At 47.1% G+C, this 21,232-nt stretch overlaps 1 protein-coding gene across 6 annotated transcripts in view; it reads right to left on the bottom strand.

Moving 5' to 3' along the window:
• The window catches only part of LOC140391931 (protein furry homolog), a 790,380-nt gene that overhangs the window by 562,733 nt on the left and 206,415 nt on the right, over positions 1 to 21,232 (bottom strand). For 2 of the 6 annotated variants that reach the window (XM_072476990.1, XM_072476993.1), the window contains exon 1: positions 12,991 to 13,691. The exons of the other annotated variants lie outside the window; for them this stretch is intronic. In XM_072476990.1, the coding sequence (XP_072333091.1) occupies positions 12,991 to 13,060 (70 nt within the window). In that variant the 5' untranslated portion in view covers positions 13,061 to 13,691. Of the gene's footprint in view, positions 1 to 12,990; positions 13,692 to 21,232 lie in introns of those variants that run through there. 6 annotated transcript variants of the gene reach the window in all.

Genomic DNA, 21,232 nt, shown 5'->3' with positions numbered 1-21,232 from the left:
TGGTTGCGAACAAATTGTGATTTATAAGATCGCACAATATTGGGCATGAGTTCACCACTACACTTAATTTTGAGTGCATACAAAGTGAAAACTTCAGGTTTGAATGTACAATATTTAATTCATAAAACATGGTCTGATTATAGAAGCTACCCTTATCCTCATGGGCACAAAATATAGTTGTTCTGTGACAAAAGTTAGGTAACAATAGGTGTTGCATTATTTAAATATATAGTGCAGAAGCTTGGGCAACATCAAGAAGGGAGTAACAATAACTGGTTAATGTGATGCAGGTGCTGAGGTGTGAGTGTGGAGTAAGGAGAAAAGGCATGGGGCAAGATTCCCCGTTTCTGAGACTAAGTGTTGACGCCAACGCAGGATTCGTAGACTTTCACGGCAGCAAAACTGGCACCGAACCTGGACCGATTCAGTGACTTTGGCACCAGCACCACGTGGAACACAATCAATTGCAAGGAACAACGGTGCTGGATTTGCCAGATCCGTGATTGACACTCAGGAGACTGATAAGCTGCAGCCATATATACACATTACACTCCCCGCTCACACTCATCCCAGCCAACAAGATGGCACTGGTAGTGCTGGTGTGTGCTCATAGAGCTGATGGGTCGGCTGGGGGCACCTAGGGGGGTGGCCTGAGGGGACACCTATATGACCTGTGGCCCTAAGTTCACAGGGGGCTGTCAGCAGCGTGCACAGCTGCATGGCTGCCTTTCCCGCTGTGGCAATTGTGTTCTAAGTCTGTCCACCCCGACCCAACAGCCCACTCCAGGCCACTCCACACTAGCCCCCCCAGAAGCCCCTCATCCAGCGGCACAACTGTCAGCAGCAAACTATGGCGATGATGGACACTTTCCATACCCCCTCTCTCTCCCTCAGCAGCCATGATGCCGCTTTCACAATTTCTAAAAGCACAAATGAACCGCGCCATCAAGAACTTGGCCCATCGGAGGCGGAGAATCGCGGAGGCCCTGGAGAATACCGGGTCGGGCCCACTAATGACATGCAAACTGTGTTTACTGTACGTGCGTTCCCGACCGCATTGACGTTGCTGTCGAGGTGACGGAGAATTACGATTTGGAGTCAAATTGGCACCCGCCGTGATTTTGGCGTCGGAAAATATTTTCCACCCAACCAATTTTGCCGTCAACAACGGAGAATCCCGCCCAAAATCAGGAACCATCACACAAGGCGGTCAGTGAAGATTGTGGGCGTAATTAAGAAAGTAGATTGAAATTGTATGGTTATATGTTGCGAGACAGATGAAACGTAGCGAGGGGAGTAATGGAGATGGGACTGGAAGAAGAAGAAAAAGGCCTAAAGCCATACAGAAAGATGTAGTGGCAAGAGACTTGCAGCGGAATTGGATGACTGACAGGGAGATGGGTGATCAACCAGCATTGTGGCGATCCAAGTAAAATGTGAGAATGAAGCCGAAAGATTAAGTTATATATTTTAATTGGTTGGCCATGGAGCACAATATTAAATACGATGTTGTGTTCTTAAGTCCAATTTGAAGTTTAAATTTACACAATGGATGATTTAACAACAAATGACTAGATTGCCAGCAGATTCTCTGCTTAACAGCTTTGTTATAATCAGTTTGCAGTCCTTCAGTGAGATGAATGGCACTCTTATAAATAAAAGTTCTGAAAGGTGATCATACCATTCACAATGTTTTGTGTAAATTTTATATTTTCCATTAAAGTCAGTGCTCTCCTACGGGAAAACAAACATACTATTCAAGTTACTTTCTATGCAACAAGCATGGTAGAAGCGGCTTTGTCGAAAATTATGATGCTCCTGCACTGTCACACCTCTGAAAAGGTAAGCAAAATCAAACAAAAGTTTGCAATATCATCTTGTGTATAAGTAGAGAAGAGTACAAAGATGATACCTGCAACTTGATGTCTCATATTACCAATCACATCTACTGCTTTTTAAAAATTAAACATGCTGCGCATTTTATCCCACTTGACCCACTTCTGAATCTTGTCATTACCATAACCAGATAACGAATTGCAGCTGGTTTCAATCCAATATTTTCTACCTTTTTTGGCTTCTTATGCATTTTCTGTCAACATGATTTTGACTTGCAATCTATCCAAGCTATATTAAGCATGGCATTATTTACTGCAGTCATGAACTGATCCTAGGGGTGCGAACTACCCCAATGGGAACAGAGTCTCCAAACACACATGATTAACCAAGTGTTTGCCGACGCAAGGAGCACCAAGAAACACCACGTTATTGAACGGCCATCTGGGTAAATTGGGGGCCTCAACGGGGAACGCGAGGCCACACTTAGTCCTGTTTTCTGTACTGAGAAGCTTCACTCGCCAGAACTCCTCAATGCAGAGAGAGATCGGTAAGCCATTATTATCTCCGCCTCCCCCCCTCCCTCCCGCCGTAAGCCCGAACCGTCCTCCAAAGCTCCAACTCACCGTAAGGGAGTTCTCAGGCCCCCTCGCACCCGCACAGGACACCCCCAGGCCTAATCTGTAGCACGGGAAAGATGCCAGCCTGGCACCCAGGAAGCACTGCCATGGTGCCAGGAAGCACTGCCATGGTGCCAGGTGGCACCAGTGTCAGGGTGCCATTCTGAGGGCAAGCACCTGGGGGTCTCCGATCCTCTGGGAGAACCCAGTGCCGTTCCGTCTGGTCCTCGTTTGTGGAGACCAACACTGAACCACACTCGCTCAAGATCTCCAAGGCAAGAGGGTCAGATCACATGCCTTGGGTTGATCGGAATGCATAGTAGAGCAAGTCTAGCTGTCTCACTTGAATATGCAGATTTGCTAAAAAGTGATCCCGCCCACAATGGGACCTTGTTAGATCTCACGAGGCACGGCGAACGGGATCGATCCTGGAAGAGAGATCACCCAGCATCCATTGGTCGCGTTGAGCCACACTGACTTTTGAGCTTAATGCGGGCCGGTAGATCTCGCCCTAGAATTCCACTTTAAAATTTGCAATGTTTAGCATGATAATTCTCACGAACAATACACATTTAGATCCAATATCACGCAACTTTTCATTGGGTGCGATCTAACAGGAGAGGCACTAAGTGCAGTAGCGAGCACGGCTTGCTGGGTGCTTCCCGATGGCTGACCCAGCGAGACCATGACCGGTATCAATTAGGGCCGGTAATGATCCCCCGCAGGCTTTACGGCAGCAATGGCTGTCCCAGCAGCTCATTTGCCTAACCAGTCAGCTGCCTGGTAACTGCCTGGGGGTGGGGGGGGGGGCAGACCAGCTCCATGTTTCGGAGATGCTGGCCTGGCCCGATTGTTGGACGCAGTGGAGTCGAGACGGGACACCTTGTTCCCCCAAGGGGTCGGAGCGTCAGCCACAGGTTAGCCAGTGCCGCCTGGGAGGCAGTGGCAAAGACCATCAACTAGGGGAGCGTTAAAAGGAGGATCGCAGTCCAGTGCAGCGCCTTAATAATCTAAACGGCCTCCACCAGTCCGCAGGGGTGAGTTGGTATCAGCCGCCTTACACCGGTCCTGCGTGCCACCCTCAAGACCTCCCCAACCATTCCCCCAGCGGGCCAGCCACTGGCACCGCACACCACCTTTCCCTCCCCAGCATAATACCGTGCCTGTGCCCCAGCACACCCTGGCACCCACCAGCACACCCAAACCATGCCCAGCAGCAATGCCCATGTCTGTCTCCTGCCATTGAACTCCCCCCTCCCTCCCCACACGTGTAGCAAGCGCCTCACAATGCCCTCTCTCTCGCTCTACCCCCGCGGGAGAAGTAGGCCCATAGCAGGAAGGAAGTGGCCCAGAGAAGCGGCGGAATGCCAGACATTACCGAGTCCTCACCCCCTATGAGGAATGGCCCTGGAGGTCACCGGAGTGACCAAGGATACAGCAGTCACTGACAGCTAGATTAGCCTGCGCGGCAGAGGCAAGGATCCGCCACCCTTCACCCAGACAACCTGTCGCAAGTGAGTTGTCCATGTCAGACAAAATGATCCTTCCCTCTCACTGACCACATGTCCATTCTCTCACAGGATCTCCATCGGATGATCCCCCCCCCCCCATGACTGGTGGTGTACAAGGTGTTGCTCATTCAGTGACAACCACGGCTGAGCACCTCAACATCATGTCCCAGTCACTGGGGTACATGCCGAGGCGCTGCAGAACATGTCCCAGTCTCGGGGGAATATTGCCGAAGCACTGCAGAGCATGTCCCAGGCACTGAGGGACACCTCCCAGATGCAGATGGACAATTCTAAGGCACTCCAGAGCATGGCCCAGTCACAGAGAAGCATCACTGTGGCCGTCGACACCATAGTGCAGACAATTTGGATAGCCAGGGCTGGCAGGGCCAGTGACGCCGGGCCTCAGGGGCTCACTACAGCCGCCCCCCCCCCCCCCCCCATCCCAAGGTGACTCCCATTGTCCTATGAGCACCATCCGGGAGGAGAGCACGGCAAAGACTTCCAAAGGGACACAACGGCGGTCTCCATCTCTTCAGAGTCCCACCCAGACAACGGTGCATTTCAAGGTTAGCAGGCGTAACAGGGTGGCAGGTCGAGGCGAGTGCCACTGGTAAGGCAGCCTGGACCCTCTGTCCCCAGGCTCTCCAGAGGATGCATGCCAGGGAAATCAAAGGCCACAGGGTGCATAAAGCAGCAAGCTGTCTCCATCTCCAATGTGCATCATGGGACACACCTAGACATAGTGGCTGAGGTACCATCAGTAGCTAGGGACAGTTAGGGTTTTGATTGTTCACCATTAAAACAGATTACACCTGAGGCCTGTGAAGCTTCTGTTATGTAATTCCGTATTGCAGGTCGCCCTGTACCCCAACCCCTGTTCCCTCCTCTTTCCCCCAGCGTCTGCACCCCCCCCAGGCACAGTGATCCTAGATCCAGGGCCCAGTGATCCTAGATCCAGCAACCCCCCCCCCCCCCCCGGGCAGGCCCAGTGATCCTAGATCCAGCGCAACCCCCCCACCCCCGCGGGCCCAGTGATCCTAGATCCAGGCAAGCCCAGGATGCGCGACAACGCACAATCGCCGAGCAGAAACTTATAGCCAAGTTCCACACAAGAGTACGGCCTCAACCGGGACCTTGGATTCATGTCGCAATACATTCATCCTCCACCACCTGGCCTGGGCTTGCATAATCCTACCAACTGTCCTGGCTTGAGACAATTCACACCTCTTTAACCTGGGGTTGCCCCTACCTCTGGATCTGTAAAGACTTAATTACCTGCAAATGCTCGCATTCAAAGCATTGTCTTGCATCTTTGACTTTGTCTATATAAATGTTTCTGGAACCTACTTCTTCATTCACCTGAGGAAGGAGCAGTGTTTGAAACAAACCTGTTCTCTTTAACCTGGTGTTGTAAGACTTCTTACTGTGCTCAGCCCCGTCCAACGGTGGTATCTCCACATCATATTACCATGGACAGGGTTCTGCCCTGGGGGCGATCGGTGGGAGGGACAGGCAGCAGCTGAAATTGCCCGTTATGGGGCTACACAATCCGGGGGTTGGTCTGCGGGACCCGCAGGTGCTGAGTCCTTCACTTCCCAGCCCAGGGGTGCCCCCCCCCGCCCCGCCCCGGGCGCTGGAGGTGGCTACTTACCTCCTCCGATCCACTCAGCAGCCATTTCGGCAGCTTCTAGTTTTTAAATAGGTGTGCTAATGGGTGTTCGTGTGACCTCCCGCTGGGGAGCTGGTTACATCTCAGGAGGCCATTAGATAGGGCATCCGTCCCGTTAACAATTTGGAGATTGCCCTCAATTGGAACCTCGCCACGTCTAGACAGGATCTGGAACTCGCCAACAGAAGCGGGCTGGCTAGATCAGAAACCAATCGGTATCCAGCACTGTTCCCGGTTTCGGCCTCTACTCAACCTAACCGACTCACACGTATCCACGCCGGGTGCAATGCAGCCGTTAGATCACACCCGGAATGTGTAGTTGTGTCAGTCTAAGTAGAAATCTCAAAAGGGGCAATTTATTTTCCACAATACTATCCTAATATTAAAGTATCAAAATCTCAAGTGAGATCCTCAGGATCCATCTCAGGATGGAAAGTTTACCTCAGCATCAAATAGGAAATTATTGGAAGACTAGTTCCTGACGGGGAGAGCCGTTAATTAATCCATATTTGTTCATGCTCCTTGTGGAAAAATGCCTGGAACTCAGATCCGAGATGCAACCTGCTCCAGCACTGATCACAAATTGGTCTTCACACTGGCCACCTACATAATGCTGATACCAAAAAGTCTTCACCACTGACCAGTATTCTTGTGATAAAGAAAGGCAGTGGTAACAAATTAAATAATTTTCATTTAGTTACTTGGTGTCAACATCAACCAACAACAATTTGCACTGATATACTTTTATTCCAAAATAAATCCCAAAGTGCTTCACGGAGGCATAACCCACTCTATTCAAATATAAAACTCTCTCAGCCAAGGCAAAATCCCTCTCAATCTTCCCATAATGTAGCATGACTGTTAGTTGACCATGTGCATTTTCTTTATCAGGCATTCTGTTGCACAAATATTTGTTGTGCTATGTAAATTTTCAGCTGGAGTTAACAACTATTAAAAGCTGAATTACAACTGCCTGGACCAATTTGAATAAAAACCATGTATAACTAGAGGATAGGAGGCTCTTTTACCTTATCAGATGAAACTGATGTGCGTACCAAACTGATGTGCATACCAATCAACTCCAACATCTAGTTCCCCTTAATAATATTATTTGAAAGTGCTGAATGTTGGTTCTTCATTAGAGAATAAATAACCAAACCATCAAAATTTATAGTTATTTTTTTTAAAGTAAAATCTATAACTGGATTAAAAAATACATTACATTGATCAGGAAAAAGATAGCATACTTTTGGCTTTAAACACAAACTTGAGGTCATCCAAAACACTGCTGCCTGTGTACTTATTCACATCAAGTTCACTGATCTTCACGGTCTCCTGCTCAAATAATGCCTCAGTTTTAAAATCCTTATTTTGAAATCCCTCCATGGTTTTGCCTATCTCCAGTTTCGTAATTGCCTCCAGCCCCATAACCCTCCCAAGATACCTGTGCTCATTTAATTCTGGCCTTCTTGTACTTTCCTGATATTAATTGCCCCACCATTGATGGCTGTGCCTTCAGCTGCATAGGCCCTGGAATTTTCTCATTGCACTTCAACACCTCTTTACTTCTTCTTCTTTGAGGCCTTTCTTAAAATTTACCATATTGACCAAGCTTTTAGCCATCTGTCCTCTGATCACCCCATTTGGCTTGGTGTCAAATGTTGCTTTATAATGGTCCTGTGAAGTGCGTTGGGATGTTTTACAATAAAAGGCGCAATACAAGTTATTTAAACGTAATTGTTTGATTTGTAGCAGGCATTTCAGGATAATCTCCAGGCAATTCTCATGCTTTGCAACAGCCCTGCCATTTCTTGCCAGTATTCAATAAAATATAGATGATCAGGAGTTGGGGACCAAGTGTAATGTGTCAAAGTTCACAGATGACACTAAGATGAGTGGTAGAGCCAAGTGTGCAGAGGACACTGAAAGTCTGCAGAGGGATATAGATAGTTTAAGTGAGTAGGCAAGGGTCTGGCAGATGGAGTACAATGTTGGTAAATGTGAGAAATAACAGCAAAATGGACTAATATTTAAATGGTAAAAAATTGCAGCATGCTGCTGTGCAGAGGGACCTGGGTGTCATAGAATTTACAGTGCAGAAGGAGGCTATTCGGCCCATCGAGAGATGCACCAGCCCTTGGAGAGATAATCCTACCCAAGACCACACCTCCACCCTATCCCGTAATCCAGTACCCCTACCTAACTTTTTTTGGACACTAAGGGCAATTTAGCATGGCCAATCCACCTAACCTGCACATCTTTCGACTGTGGGAGGAAACCTGAGCGCCTGGAAGAAACCCACACAGACATGGCGAGAACGTGCAGACTCCGCACAGACAGTGACCCAAGCCAGGAATCGAACCTGGGACCCTGAAGCTGTGAAGTAGCTGTGCTACCCACTGTGCTACCATGCTGACCTGGTGCATGAATCGAAAAAATATGGTTTGCATGTACAGCAAGTAATTAAGGCGGCAAATGGAATGTTGTCCTTCATTGCTGGAGGGATGGAGCTCAAACGTAGGACGGTTATGGTGCAGCTGTATAGGGTGCGGGTGAGGCCACACCTGGAATACTGTGTACAATTTTAGTCTCCTTACTTGAGAAAGGATGCACTGGCACTGGAGTGTGTGCAGAGGAGGTTCACTAGATTGATTCCAGAGTTGAGAGGATTATCTTATGAGGAGAGACTAAGTAGACTGGTACTATGCTCATTGGAATTTAGAAGAATGGAGGTTGTTTCCACTGGTGGGTGAAACTAGAATTAGGGGGCATAGCCTCAAAAGTAAGGGGGAGCAGATTTAGGACTGATTAGAGGAGGAACGCCTTCACCCAAAGGGTCGGGAATCTGTGGAATTCCCTGCCCAGTGAAGCAGTTGAGGCTACCTCGTTAAATGTTTTTAGTGTAAAGGTAGATAAAATTTTGAACAGTAAAAGAATAAAAGGTTAAGGTGAGCGGGCGGGCAAGTGGAGCTGAATCCACAAAAAGATCAGCCATGATCTTATTGCATTAACTTCGGTAGTAGGGAAGATGCTGGAATCTATCATCAAGGAAGAAATAGCGAGACATCTGGATGGAAATTGTCCCATTGGGCAGACGCAGCATAGGTTCATAAAGGGCAGGTCATGCCTAACTAATTTAGTGGAATTTTATGAGGACATTAACAGTGCGGGCGATAACAGGGAGCCAATGGATGTGGTATATCTGGATTTCCAGAAAGCCTTTGACAAGGTGCCACACAAAAGGTTGCTATATAAGATAAAGATGCATGGCATTAAGGGGAAAGTAGTAGCATGGATAGAGGATTGGTTAATTAATAGAAAGCAAAGAGTGGGGATTAATGGGCGTTTCTCTGGTTGGCAATCAGTAGCTAGTGGTGTCCCTTAGGGATCAGTGTTGGGCCCACAACTGTTCACAATTTACATAGATGATTTGGAGTTGGGGACCAAGGGCAATGTGTCCAAGTTTGCAGACGACACTAAGATAAGTGGTAAAGCAAAAAATGCAGAGGATACTAGAAGTCTGCAGAGGGATTTGGATAGGCTAAGTGAATGGGCTAGGGCCTGGCAGATGAAATACAATGTTGACAAATGTGAGGTTATCCATTTTGGTAGGAATAACAGCAAAAGGGATTATTATTTAAATGATAAAATATTAAAACATGCTGCCGTGCAGAGAGACCTGGGTGTGCTAGTGCATGAGTCACAAAAAGTTGGTTTACAGGTGCAACAGGTGATTAAGAAGGCAAATGGAATGTTGGCCTTCATTGCTAGAGGGATGGAGTTTAAGACTAGGGAGGTTCTGCTGCAATTGTATAAGGTGTTAGTGAGGCCACACCTGGAGTAGTGTGTTCAGTTTTGGTCTCCTTACTTGAGAAAGGACGTACTGGCACTGGAGGGTGTGCAGAGGAGATTCACTAGGTTAATCCCAGAGCTGAAGGGGTTGGATTACGAGGAGAGGTTGAGTAGACTGGGACTGTACTCGTTGGAATTTAGAAGGATGAGGGGGAATCTTATAGAAACATATAAGATTATGAAGGGAATAGACAGGATAGATTCGGGCAGGTTGTTTCCACTGGCGGGTGAAAGCAGAACTAGGGGGCATAGCCTCAAAATAAGGGGAAGTAGATTTAGGACTGAGTTTAGGAAAAACTTCTTCACCCAAAGGGTTGTGAATCTATGGAATTCCTTGCCCAGTGAAGCAGTAGAGGCTCCTTCATTAAATGTTTTTAAGATAAAGATAGATAGTTTTTTGAAGAATAAAGGGATTAAGGGTTATGGTGTTCGGGCCGGAAAGTGGAGCTGAGTCCACAAAAGATCAGCCATGATCTCATTGAATGGTGGAGCAGGCTCGAGGGGCCAGATGACCTACTCCTGCTCCTAGTTATTATTATGTTCTTATGAATGGCGGAGCAGGCTCGAAGGGTCAGAAAGCCTACTCCTGCTCCTAGTTCTGATGTTCTTATGTAAAGCCTCGAAATCTCATGCAGCTTCAACCTCCACTGTGCACCCACCCCCTCTGAGTTGTTAGGGTACCTGGAGACTGTTATCTCAGATGGTCCTGGGTCTGCTGCAGTGTCGGCCACGCCAGATAATGGTGGCACCTCTATAATCCTGCCATTCTTGCTGCTTACTGGTAACACTGAAGGCTGCTGGTCACTCTAGCAATGCAATAGGGTGCTGATATAGCAGTGAGGTCTGTGAAATGTTGGCAAAATTATCTTTGTATTCGCAAAATCACTGGAAATTGATCCTTTAACTACCGAAATTGATTTCCCACTTTAGATACACTCGGTTGCGGCATCAGGACAAACCCATCCCTCAGAAAAGCAGCCAGCTGCAAACTGGCCCAGTGCATCTTTCCCTAAATTCCTTGAAGCCACCTCCCCCTACCACCACAAGCCATCTCCAAGAACCTGGGAAAATTCACCTCAAGGACAGCACATATCACTTAAAAAACAGATCTAAATTGGGTACATATCTGGATTTCAAATACACAAATTACTGTAGCATTGAAGGCTAATAGGCCATTAGAAAAGAATGCACTTTTTTCAAGAGGGATAGATTTTAAAAATTAAGAGGTTATACTAAACTTGTAATGAACCTTGGTTAGTGTACTGTTTACAATCCTGGTCATCAGATAACAAAACGGATATAGACAGTGGAGAGGATGAAGAATAGATTCACAAGGATGATACCGGAACTTTGATGTTACACTTTCAGGAAAGGATGAACAGGCTGGGTCTTGAAAACAGATGGTTGAGGAATGACCTAATGTAGGTCATTAAAATTATGAAAGATTTTGATAGAGTATTGCAGAGAGTGAGGGTACTAGGAAGAGAGAGAGAGAGAGAGAAAGAGAGCGAGAGAGCAAAACTAGAGGCTATCAATATAAGATAGTCTACAAGAAATCCCTTTATCCAGCAAGTGGTAAGAATGTGGGACTTGCTGTCACAGGGAGTGGCTGTAGCAAACAGCATAGATGCATTTAAATGGAGCTAGGTAAGCTAATGACAGAAAAGAAACAGAAGGAAGATTGTGCTGCTTGCAAAAGTTAGGTAAAGAAAGGCAAGAGTCTACTGAATGGCCTATTTCAGTGCTGTGTACTCTATGTAATTTTATGTAATTAACATAGTACTTATTTTTCCTTCTCAAAAATTCAATAACTTTGAATAAAAATGAGTGCTCTGTAGTGTTAAATCTTTAATGGTCTACGCCTTTGAATGAAAAATGGGCTTTTAATTCTGTTATTGGATAATGGCTATGAATTATGTCAACAAACTGCATAAGGAATTTGAAATCAAATAGTGATGTAAATACATGTTTGCATGACCATAACAACAAATTACATTTATATAGAACCTTTGTCATAATGAATCATCCCAAGGCACTGCACAGGAGCACTATAAAATAAAGTATGACACTGAGCTATGCAAGGGGATTTTAGATCAGATAACCAAAAGCTTAGTTAAAGAGGTAAGTTTTCATAAGTCCCTTAAAAGGAGAACAGGGTAGATAGACAGGCAGAGAGGTGTATGAAGGGAACATCAGGGGTTGGGGCCCAGGCATGGTCATCAATGTTGGAGCAAGTATGATTGAGAATACACAAAAGACCAAAATTAAAGGACAACAGGTATCTCAGGGTTGAGAAGTTGGAGAAAATTATACAGATAAAAAGGAGCAAAGCCATGGAGGGATTTGAAAACAAGGATAAAAATTATAAAATAAGACACTGCTTGGCTGGTAGCCAATGTAGGTCAGTGAGCACAAGGTTGACAGAGGAATGTGACTTCCAAGCTAAGGTATGGGCAGCAGAGTTTTGTATCATCTCAAATATAGAGGGTGGAATGTAAAACATAAAATCAAAGAATTTGTACAAAGACCCTAAAAAGATAGTTACAGGTACTGTAAACAGCACAGCAGTGTCACATATCTTTGACTCTACTGATCTTTCACAGCATTAGTTTAGGCCATTCCAAATTGCCATCACATTAAAATATTTTGAAGAGCACAAACATGCAAGAGGGTCAGACAGAAAGCAAACATTTTCAAACCTGGGTCCAGAGATAGGATAGAATACGTGACTCTTAATGCACACTAATGTTAATTTTCAAATTTGTTTACTAATTTTGTGTAATATATAACAAGTCTACCATTACCCAATTATTGTGGCAAATTGTGATTATCCTGTGCATAACCTCCACATTTTTAAATGTTGTTTTTCTAAACCAATAAAATGTTAAAGCCTGATAAGTATTACAAATCGATTCTAAAGCATCCATGTATATGTTCAAAATAAACAAATATTCAAGGCATTGCACCTACCATTTAAATATATGGGATACATAATTCCGACCTAAATCTATTATTTTTAATGACAAAAAAATCCAACACAGACACGTGGAATGAGTGGTTGGGTCGCCTATTATTCTATAGTCAAGTGTGACGGTTAACATACATTAACGTAAAACCGCTGCCTACCAGAACTACGCAGTTCTAATAAGCAATTATAAAAACAAGTAACATGGAGTCCCACCCTCCCGCTTGTTTTTTTAATGTAGGGATTTTTTAGCCGATGAAGACTAAACACAATTAAATAAAGGCAGGAAATGCTACTCTGGATTGCACTGCAATTGTGGGCCTAAACGCAGTTTGATAAGGGAATAACAATGAAGACAAACCCTGCATCATTCCTCTGCAAATAATGATAAATATTTAAATCTATGTTATTTTGATTCCAAGTTGCGGCGGAAAGCAACAAAAACAGTGATATTCAACAATGGCATATATAAACCAAAATTAATATCCATTAAAAAATTGTGTCCAATAGAAAAACATACTATAGTCGGCATTTACTTACTATTGCTCCACGATTTCAGCAAAGACTTGATGCTGATCTCAAAGAAGCCTGAATCTTGCTGGCTGGCCATATCAGCAGTGTACAAAGAAGCTACTGTGATACTAAACAGCAATGGCAGGTACCGTTCACAATCAGTAACGCAAACAGCAGGTTTGGAGAGACAAGAAACCTTTATGCTGTGTACACTGTTATCCTTGTCCTTTAGTCCTTTAAAGAGCGTAGATGTCTTTAGTTGGTTTCTTGATGTCTTGTGTAGCTTCTATCTTCTCCGTATTCTGTCTGTCAATGGCTGGTATTTATCGGTGGACTGAGATGTTGACGTTTGCTCTTTTTCAACATGCATTCTTTGTATGTTTGCTCAAAGCAATTGCTGGACAAATACTATTAGAATGGGTCCTTCAATAGTGTTGGAGGTGTCCTGTTCATTGCTGTGCTGTCTGACAGACTGACATCTATGCAAAAAAGGGAACAGTGCTGCGTCGATTCACCGAATGCATGCGCTTCCACACGCAAACACAACACCGACTAAAGCTTTTTCTATAGTCACGGGAACCTAACCGGTTCTGATATCCTTTCTGCCCCGAAAAAAAACCTCTTAGTGAACACTCAGCATGTGCAGCGTTTTGATCTTTTCTTCAAGCAAATTGCACTGAAATATATTCAGCTGCATCACGCTGCGGTAAAGCAGAACTGCACCCATATATCTGGTTGCAGTGACGTTAAAAAAACTGATCAGCCAACCCAATCCCGGGGGAGAGCGAGCGCGTGCCAATCAGTAGCAGCTCGGCGTTATGCTTGGCTCTGTTCTGTTACTTGGCCTGTACGGTAAATATATTTGGCTCATTAAAATCACACTGCCAATCAACGCACCATTTTAAACATGCAATCATTCGATACAGTCAGTGATCAAAACTATTTTTCTGGACAGGTAGAATAATCTTATTCAATTATCATACAATGTGGCTCGATTTAAAGGGAACATCTTGTTTCAGATGAATAAATGATTTTAAGTGTTCAAACAACCAATTACAACGTTTATACAATAGAGAAAGCGTACTGCGACAGCATCAATGCAGACTGCATCCAATACTGCTCCTCTCAGGACGCATGTTCTATTTCCAGGTCTGACAACGTACAAACCCACCTCAGAGTACCATGGCCAAATTTTGCCATCAAAATACCAAAATGATGCTTGCGTTATTTCTGTGTAAACGATGAAGCAATTTCAGGCGAGAGGCAGATGAACACAAAGATCAAAAGCTGATGTCCGAGTTGTGCTGCTGTGCTGCACAAAAACAGCATTTTGCTGTTTGCATTATTGTGAAGTTGCTGTATTTGCATGCTAGATGCAAATTAGAGGCGCAGAATTTAGCTCTGGTAAACTACAAGCCTCCTAACAATATGACAGACAATCGTATAATTGTCACTTCCCCCAACTTCTCCCCGTGGCCTTGCTGTTGTGGTCATGTCATGCCCAAAAATCATGATGGGGGGTGGACACTACTTTTAGAAAAAAGCAAAATGATGGATACTGCGCCTTGTCAAAAATGAACATAGAAAGTCACATGACCTCTTCTATTTTGAGGACAGTCAGAGATAATGGGCGGGATTCTCTGTCCAGCGACGCCAGAATCGCGAAGCATGATCGGATGGAGAATTGTGTGCCAGCCAAAAATCGAGGCTGGTGCCAAGCGCCACATGGAATGCCATACTCTGGTGCTTTGACAGCGGTGTGGCTACATTCTATTCAACACACCGGTGTGGGCATGCAAACCGTACAATAAACACTGTTGGTATATCATTAACCAGCTTGCCTCCAGCATTCTCCAATCCTGCTCCACCTCCTCCAGGAGAAATTATCGATGGTGAGGTTCACTTGTGGTATTTAAAATCAGGAAACTGACGCCACAACTGCTGAGGGAGAGAGAGGAGGTAAGGCATGTTCCCAAAGGTGCAGCCAAGATCTGCCAGGCTTGGGGGGAAACCACCAAGGCCGGGGAGAGTGGGAGAATCGACCAGGGGATGGTCCATGGAGTCAGGGTGACCCCCGAGACCAGGGTGTCCAGGCACGGGTCGCCATTGCCGCGGCCTGAATGGAAGCTATCTTGCAGCAAACCCCCCACTGTGGCCCGTGGTTGCGCAGGGTGCTACCAGCAGTATGGGTGCCCTCCCAAGGCTGCCCTCCAAGGAGCCCGCAGACCCCACTCCCCCCCCTCCCCCCACAACCAGGCGCCAACCTGCTGGCGGGGCACTACGTGGCCCATCCAAGGGGGATGCCCACAGTAGATCCCATGGGAGGGCAAGGAGAGAAGAGCATATCACTGGCATGGGTAGTGCCAGCCACTGGTACCTCTGCCTGCAGGGACAGGTGCCAGGGTCAGAAGACCCTGAAGACAAGCATAAACAGAGCCAGGGGTGCAGTGAGGAGGGTAATGTGTCTGGGGGACTGGCAAGGGTGGGGATGGGGGAGGGCAGGGGGGCATGTGGGGTAGAGGCTGCAATGCAGGACCAAGGTGTAACCCGTTGGACCTGGTTGGCACAAGGATAAGCGCTCACTTTACTGCCTTCCACCCCCTACAGAGAATGGATTTTGGTATACAACCAGGAATGGTTGGCATCTGCCTGGCCGCCACAGCCCTGGCGGACGCCAGGAGGCTGTACGAGCAGGAGCTACTCGAGGAGGACCATTCAGGACAGAAGCCTGCCAGAGGAGTAGGGGGCCAGCCAATGAGAATGGAGAGCCGGCCATCCAAAAGACCGAGGAGGGGGTGGGAAGTTGGCGCCGCATCAGGCCTCATGTGTACTGACAGCGCCTGTCATTCGAAGACGTGCCAGACAGGCCGTGTCACCCTAGGCTCTGGTTGAGCAGGGAGATTGTGTAACATCACTGACGCATCATGGCGCACCTGGAACCGCAGCAGTATGGGGGAGGATACCCGCTCCCAGTGGCTGTGAAGGTGACAGTCGCCCTGAACTTCTACATGATGGGGTCCTTCCACACGTCAAATGGGGACCAGTCTAGGATCTACAGACCTCCATGCACAGGTGCATCCTTGCTGTTATGGACGGTGCAATACATCACGCCGATTATGGGCCGAGCCCACCGGTTGCCCGGGCAACGGGATTTGCCGCCATCATTGGGATGCCCCAGGTCTAGGGGGTGATCGATGGGATGCATGTCGCCCTACGAGGTTGAGGTGGTGGGTTATGGGGGTTGGGGATGGTGTAAGGGTGTGAGGATGGTGCCACCTCCGCCTCGGCATTTGCCCGCTCTCCAGACCACCACCCAGGTCTAACGCCCTCTGCTGTGTGATGCGGCAGTGAGGGGTCACACATCCGGCGAGTCCCCTCAGGTCTTCTCTCTCTGCCAAGGGTTGTGGGCCACCTTCTCCTGGGTTGGAGAGGGGGAACAGACAATGCACGGTGGGAGACACCGTATGTGGCCAGCCTGTGTGTGCAGGGCAGCCGGCCATGGTGGGAAGAATAGGTGTTGCCATGTGATGCAGGGTGTGGTGCCCATGGACCTCCAGTGGGTGGGGTTCGATTGCCCCCTACATGGGGGAGGTTATGGGTGAGGGTTGGTGCCAGGAGCACGATGGTGGAGGTGGCTCACCTTGGCTGGCCTGGGTGGTTGCTCATCCTCACCCAGCGTGCCTGGTGGGGGCAACGTTCAGTAGAGAGGGTTATGGGTGTGGGACGGGGATGGTACCAGTGGCACGGAGGTGGTGACTCACCTGAGCTGCCATGAGAAGGTCATGCAGCTTCTTTCTGCACTGCTGTTCAATACTGGCGGTGAGGCCCACGGCGCTCATGGCCTCTGCCACCTGCGCCCAGGCCCAGTTTACATCCGCGGGTGACAGTCTCCTTCCCACCCCGGGAAACAGGGTGTCCCACATTATTTCCGGGAGTGGGAGAGAGAGAGGGAGCCGGAGCACAGCGAGTGCAGCTTGGGATTCAGGTAGGTGTTTAAACTTGCACCCAGGTTCCAGCGGCCTTCATTTCCGGGAGCGGGAGAGAGAGAGGGAGTCGGAGCGCAGCGAGTGCAGCTTGGGATTCAGGTAGGTGTTTAAACTTGCCCCCAGGTTCCAGCGGCCTTCATTTCCAGGAGCGGGAGAGAGAGAGGGAGCCGGAGTGCAGCTTGAGAATCAGGTAGGTGCTTAAGTGTTTGATTTTTACCTCTATTTAAGTTGGGCGGTTGCTAAACCCGAGACACTACACTTGGAGTGTTTCCCACCTCCTCTAACCTAAGGGGGTGAGTGAATATCAGGTAAGCTCTCTCTTTTCTTTTTCTTTTATCCGCAAGTTATAGCTTCAGATTTTCGGCAGGCGCAGTGGCCAGGGGTCTGTCGGGAAGGTAAGTCAATGGGAGAAATTTAACTCTTCGTGGGTTGGTAAGTATTGTGATTGGTGAGTAAAATCCTTATTCCTTTCACTTATTCATTATTTCATATTATATTTGTAATCAATTAAGGTAAAGTGTAAAAATGGCAGGAGATCCCAGACCCGTGTTATGCTCCTCGTGCTCAATGTGGGAGTTCAGGGACGCGGCCGATGCCCCTGACTCCTTCATGTGCGGGAGGTGTGTCCAGCTGCAGCTCCTGTTAGACCGCATGACGGCTCTGGAGCTGCGGATGATCTCACTTTGGAGCATCCGCGATGCTGAGGAGGCCGTGGATAGAACGTTCATTGAGTTGGTCACACCGCAGATTAGGATTGGTGAGGGAGACAGGGAATGGGTGACCAAAAGGCAGAGAAAGAGCAGGAAGGCAGTGCAGGTGTCCCCTGCGGTCATCTCCCTCCAAAACAGGTATACCGTTTTGGATACTGTTGGGGGAGATGACTCACCATGGGAAGGCAGTAATAGCCAGGCTCATGGCACAGTGGCTGGCTCTGCTGCACAGAAGGGCGGGAAAAAGACTGGCAGGGCTATAGTCATAGGGGATTCAATCGTAAGGGGAGTAGACAGGCGTTTCTGTGGTCGAAAACGAGACTCCCGAAAGGTATGTTGCCTCCCGGATGCACGGGTCAGGGATGTCTCAGATCGGCTGCAGGACATACTGAAGGGGGAGGGCAAACAGCCAGTTGTCGTGGTGCATATAGGCACCAACGATATAGGTAGAAAACGGGATGAGGTCCTACAATTAGAATTTAGGGAGTTAGGAGATAAGTTAAAAAGTAGGACCTCAAAGGTAGTAATCTCAGGATTGCTACCAGTGCCACGAGACAGTCAGAGTAGAAATTCAAGAATAGTCAGAATGAATACGTGGCTTGAGAGATGATGCAGGAGGGAGGGATTCAGATTTTTGGGACATTGGAACGGTTCTGGGGGCGGTGAGACCATTACAAATCGGATGGTCTACACCTGGGCAGGACTGGAACTAATGTCCTAGGGGGTGCTTTTGCTAACACTGTTGGGGAGGCTTTAAACTAATGTGGCAGGGGGATGGGAACCAGATTAGGAAGTTAGAGGTCAGTAAAGAGGCAGCAACTAAAGCCAGTAAGGTACTAGATAATAAACTCAATATGACTCAGGGGAAGAGTAGACAGGGAAGAGATGATGAATGCAAAGGGATGGTCTGAGGTGCATTTGTTTCAATGCGAGAAGTGTAGCAGGTAAGGCAGATGAATTTAGGGCTTGGATTAGTACCTGGGAATATGATGTTATTGGTATTACGGAGTCTTGGTTGAGGGAAGGGCAAGACTGGCAACTAAATATCCCAGGGTATAGATGCTTCAGGAGGGATAGAGAGGGAGGTAAAATGGGTGGAGGAGTTGCATTACTGGTCAGAGATGATATCACAGCTATGATTAAGGAGGGCACAATGGAGGATTCGAGCATTGAGGCAATATGGGTAGAGCTAAGAAATAGGAAGGGTGCACTAACATTGTTGGGACTTTACTACAGGCCTCCCAAAAGCGAGCGTGAAGTAGGGGTACAAATATGTAGACAGATTATAGAAAAATGTAGGAGCAATAGGGTGGTCGTGATGGGAGATTTTAACTTCCCCAACATTGAATGGGACTCATGTAGTGTTGCAGGCGTAGATGGAGCAGAATTTGTAAGGAGCATGCAGGAGAGTTTTTTAGAGCAGTATGTAAATAGTCCTACTCGGGAAGGGGCCATACTGGACCTGGTATTGGGGAATGATCCCGGCCAGGTGGTTAAAGTTTCAGTCGGTGATTACTTTGGGAATAGCGATCACAATTCCGTAAGTTTTAGAATACTCATGGACAAAGATGAGAGTGGTCCTAAAGAAAGAGTGCTAAATTGGGGAAAGGCCAAGTATAACTAAATTCGGCAGGAGCTAGGGAATGTGGATTGGGAGCAGCTCTTTACGGATAAATCCACATTTGAAATGTGGGAGTCTTTTAAGGAAAGGTTGGATAGAGTGCAGGACAGACATGTCCCTGTGAAAATGAGGGATAGAAATGGCAAGATAAGGGAACCATGGATGACGGGTGGAATTGTGAAACTAGCTAAGATGAAAAAGGAAGCTAGGATCTAGGCGACTTACATCTGATGAAGCTTTGGAGGAATATCGGGAAAGTAGGACAAATCTCAAACGTGCAATAAAGAGGGCTAAAAGGGGTCATGAAATATCTTTGGCTCACAGGATTAAGGAAAATCCCAAAGCCTTTTACTCGTATATAAGGAGCAAGAGGGAAACTAGAGAAAGGATTGGCCGACTCAAAGACAAAAGAGGGAATTTATGCGTGGAGTCAGAGGAAATGGGTGAGATTCTTAATGAGTACTTTGCATCGGTATTCACCAAGAAGAGGGACATGACGGATGTTGAGGCTAAGGATGGATGTTTAAATACTCTAGGTCAAGTCGGCATAAGGGGGAAGTTTTGGGTATTCTAAAAGGCATTAAGGTGGACAAGTCCCCAGGTCCGGATGGGATCTATCCCAGGTTACTGAGGGAAGCGAGGGAAGAAATAGCTGGGGCCTTAACAGATATCTTTGCAGCATCCTTGAGCACGGGTGAAGTCCCAGAGGACTGGAGAATTGGTAATGTGGTCCCTTTGTTTAAGAAGGGTAGCAGGGATAATCCAGGGAATTATAGACCTGTGAGCTTGACATCAGAGGTAGGCAAACTGTTGGAGAAGATACTGAGGGATAGGATCTATTCACATTTGGAAGAAAATAGACTTATCAGTGATGGTTTTGTGCAGGGACGGTCATGTCTTACAAACCTAATAGAATTCTTTGAGGAAGTGACAACATTAATAGATGAGGGAAGGGCTGTAGATGCCATATACATGGATTCAGTAAGGCATTTGATAAAGTTTCCCAAGGCAGATTGATGGAAAAAGTGAAGTCGTATGGGGTTCAGGGTGTGCTAGCTAGATGGATAAAGAACTGGCTGGGCAACAGGAGACAGAGCGTAGTGGTGGAAGGGAGTGTCTCAAAATGGAGAAACGTGACTGGTGGTGTTCTACAGGGATCCGTGCTCGGACCACTGTTGTTTGTGATATACATAAATGATCTGGACGAAGGTATAGGTGGTCTGATTAGCAAGTTTGCAGATGATACTAAGATTGGTGGAGTTGCAGATAGCGAGGAGGACTGTCAGAGAATACAGCAAAATATAAATAGATTGGAGAGTTGGGCAGAGAAATGGCAGGTGGAGTTCAATCCAGGCAAATGCGAGGTGATGCATCTTGGAAGATCTAATTCAAGAGCGGACTATACAGTGAATGGAAGAGTCCTGGGGAAAATTGATGTACAGAGAGATCTGGGAGTTCAGGTCCATTGTACCCTGAAGGTGGCAACACAGGTCGATAGAGTGGTCAAGAAGGCATACAGCATGCTTGCCTTCATCGGACGGGGTATTGAGTACAAGAGTCGGCAGGTCATGTTACAGTTGTATAGGACTTTGGTTAGGCCACATTTGGAATATTGCGTGCAGTTCTGGTCGCCACATTACCAGAAGGATGTGGATGCTTTAGAGAGGGTGCAGAGGAAGTTCACCAGGATGTTGCCTGGTATGGAGGGTGCTAGCTATGAAGAAAGGTTGAGTAGATTAGGATTGTTTTGTTGGAAAGACGGAGGTTGAGGGGGGACCTGATTGAGGTCTACAAAATTATGAGAGGTATGGACAGGGTGGATAGCAACAAGCTTTTTCCAAGAGTGGAGGTGTCAATTACAAGGGGTCACGATTTCAAGGTGAGAGGGGGAAAGTTTAAGGGAGATGTGCGTGGAAAGTTTTTTACGCAGAGAGTGATGGGTGCCTGGAACG

This window comes from Scyliorhinus torazame, chromosome 15 (assembly GCF_047496885.1).
Source record: "Scyliorhinus torazame isolate Kashiwa2021f chromosome 15, sScyTor2.1, whole genome shotgun sequence".
In the NCBI taxonomy this organism is placed as follows: domain Eukaryota; kingdom Metazoa; phylum Chordata; class Chondrichthyes; order Carcharhiniformes; family Scyliorhinidae; genus Scyliorhinus; species Scyliorhinus torazame.
This window is presented reverse-complemented; position numbering and strand designations above follow the sequence as displayed.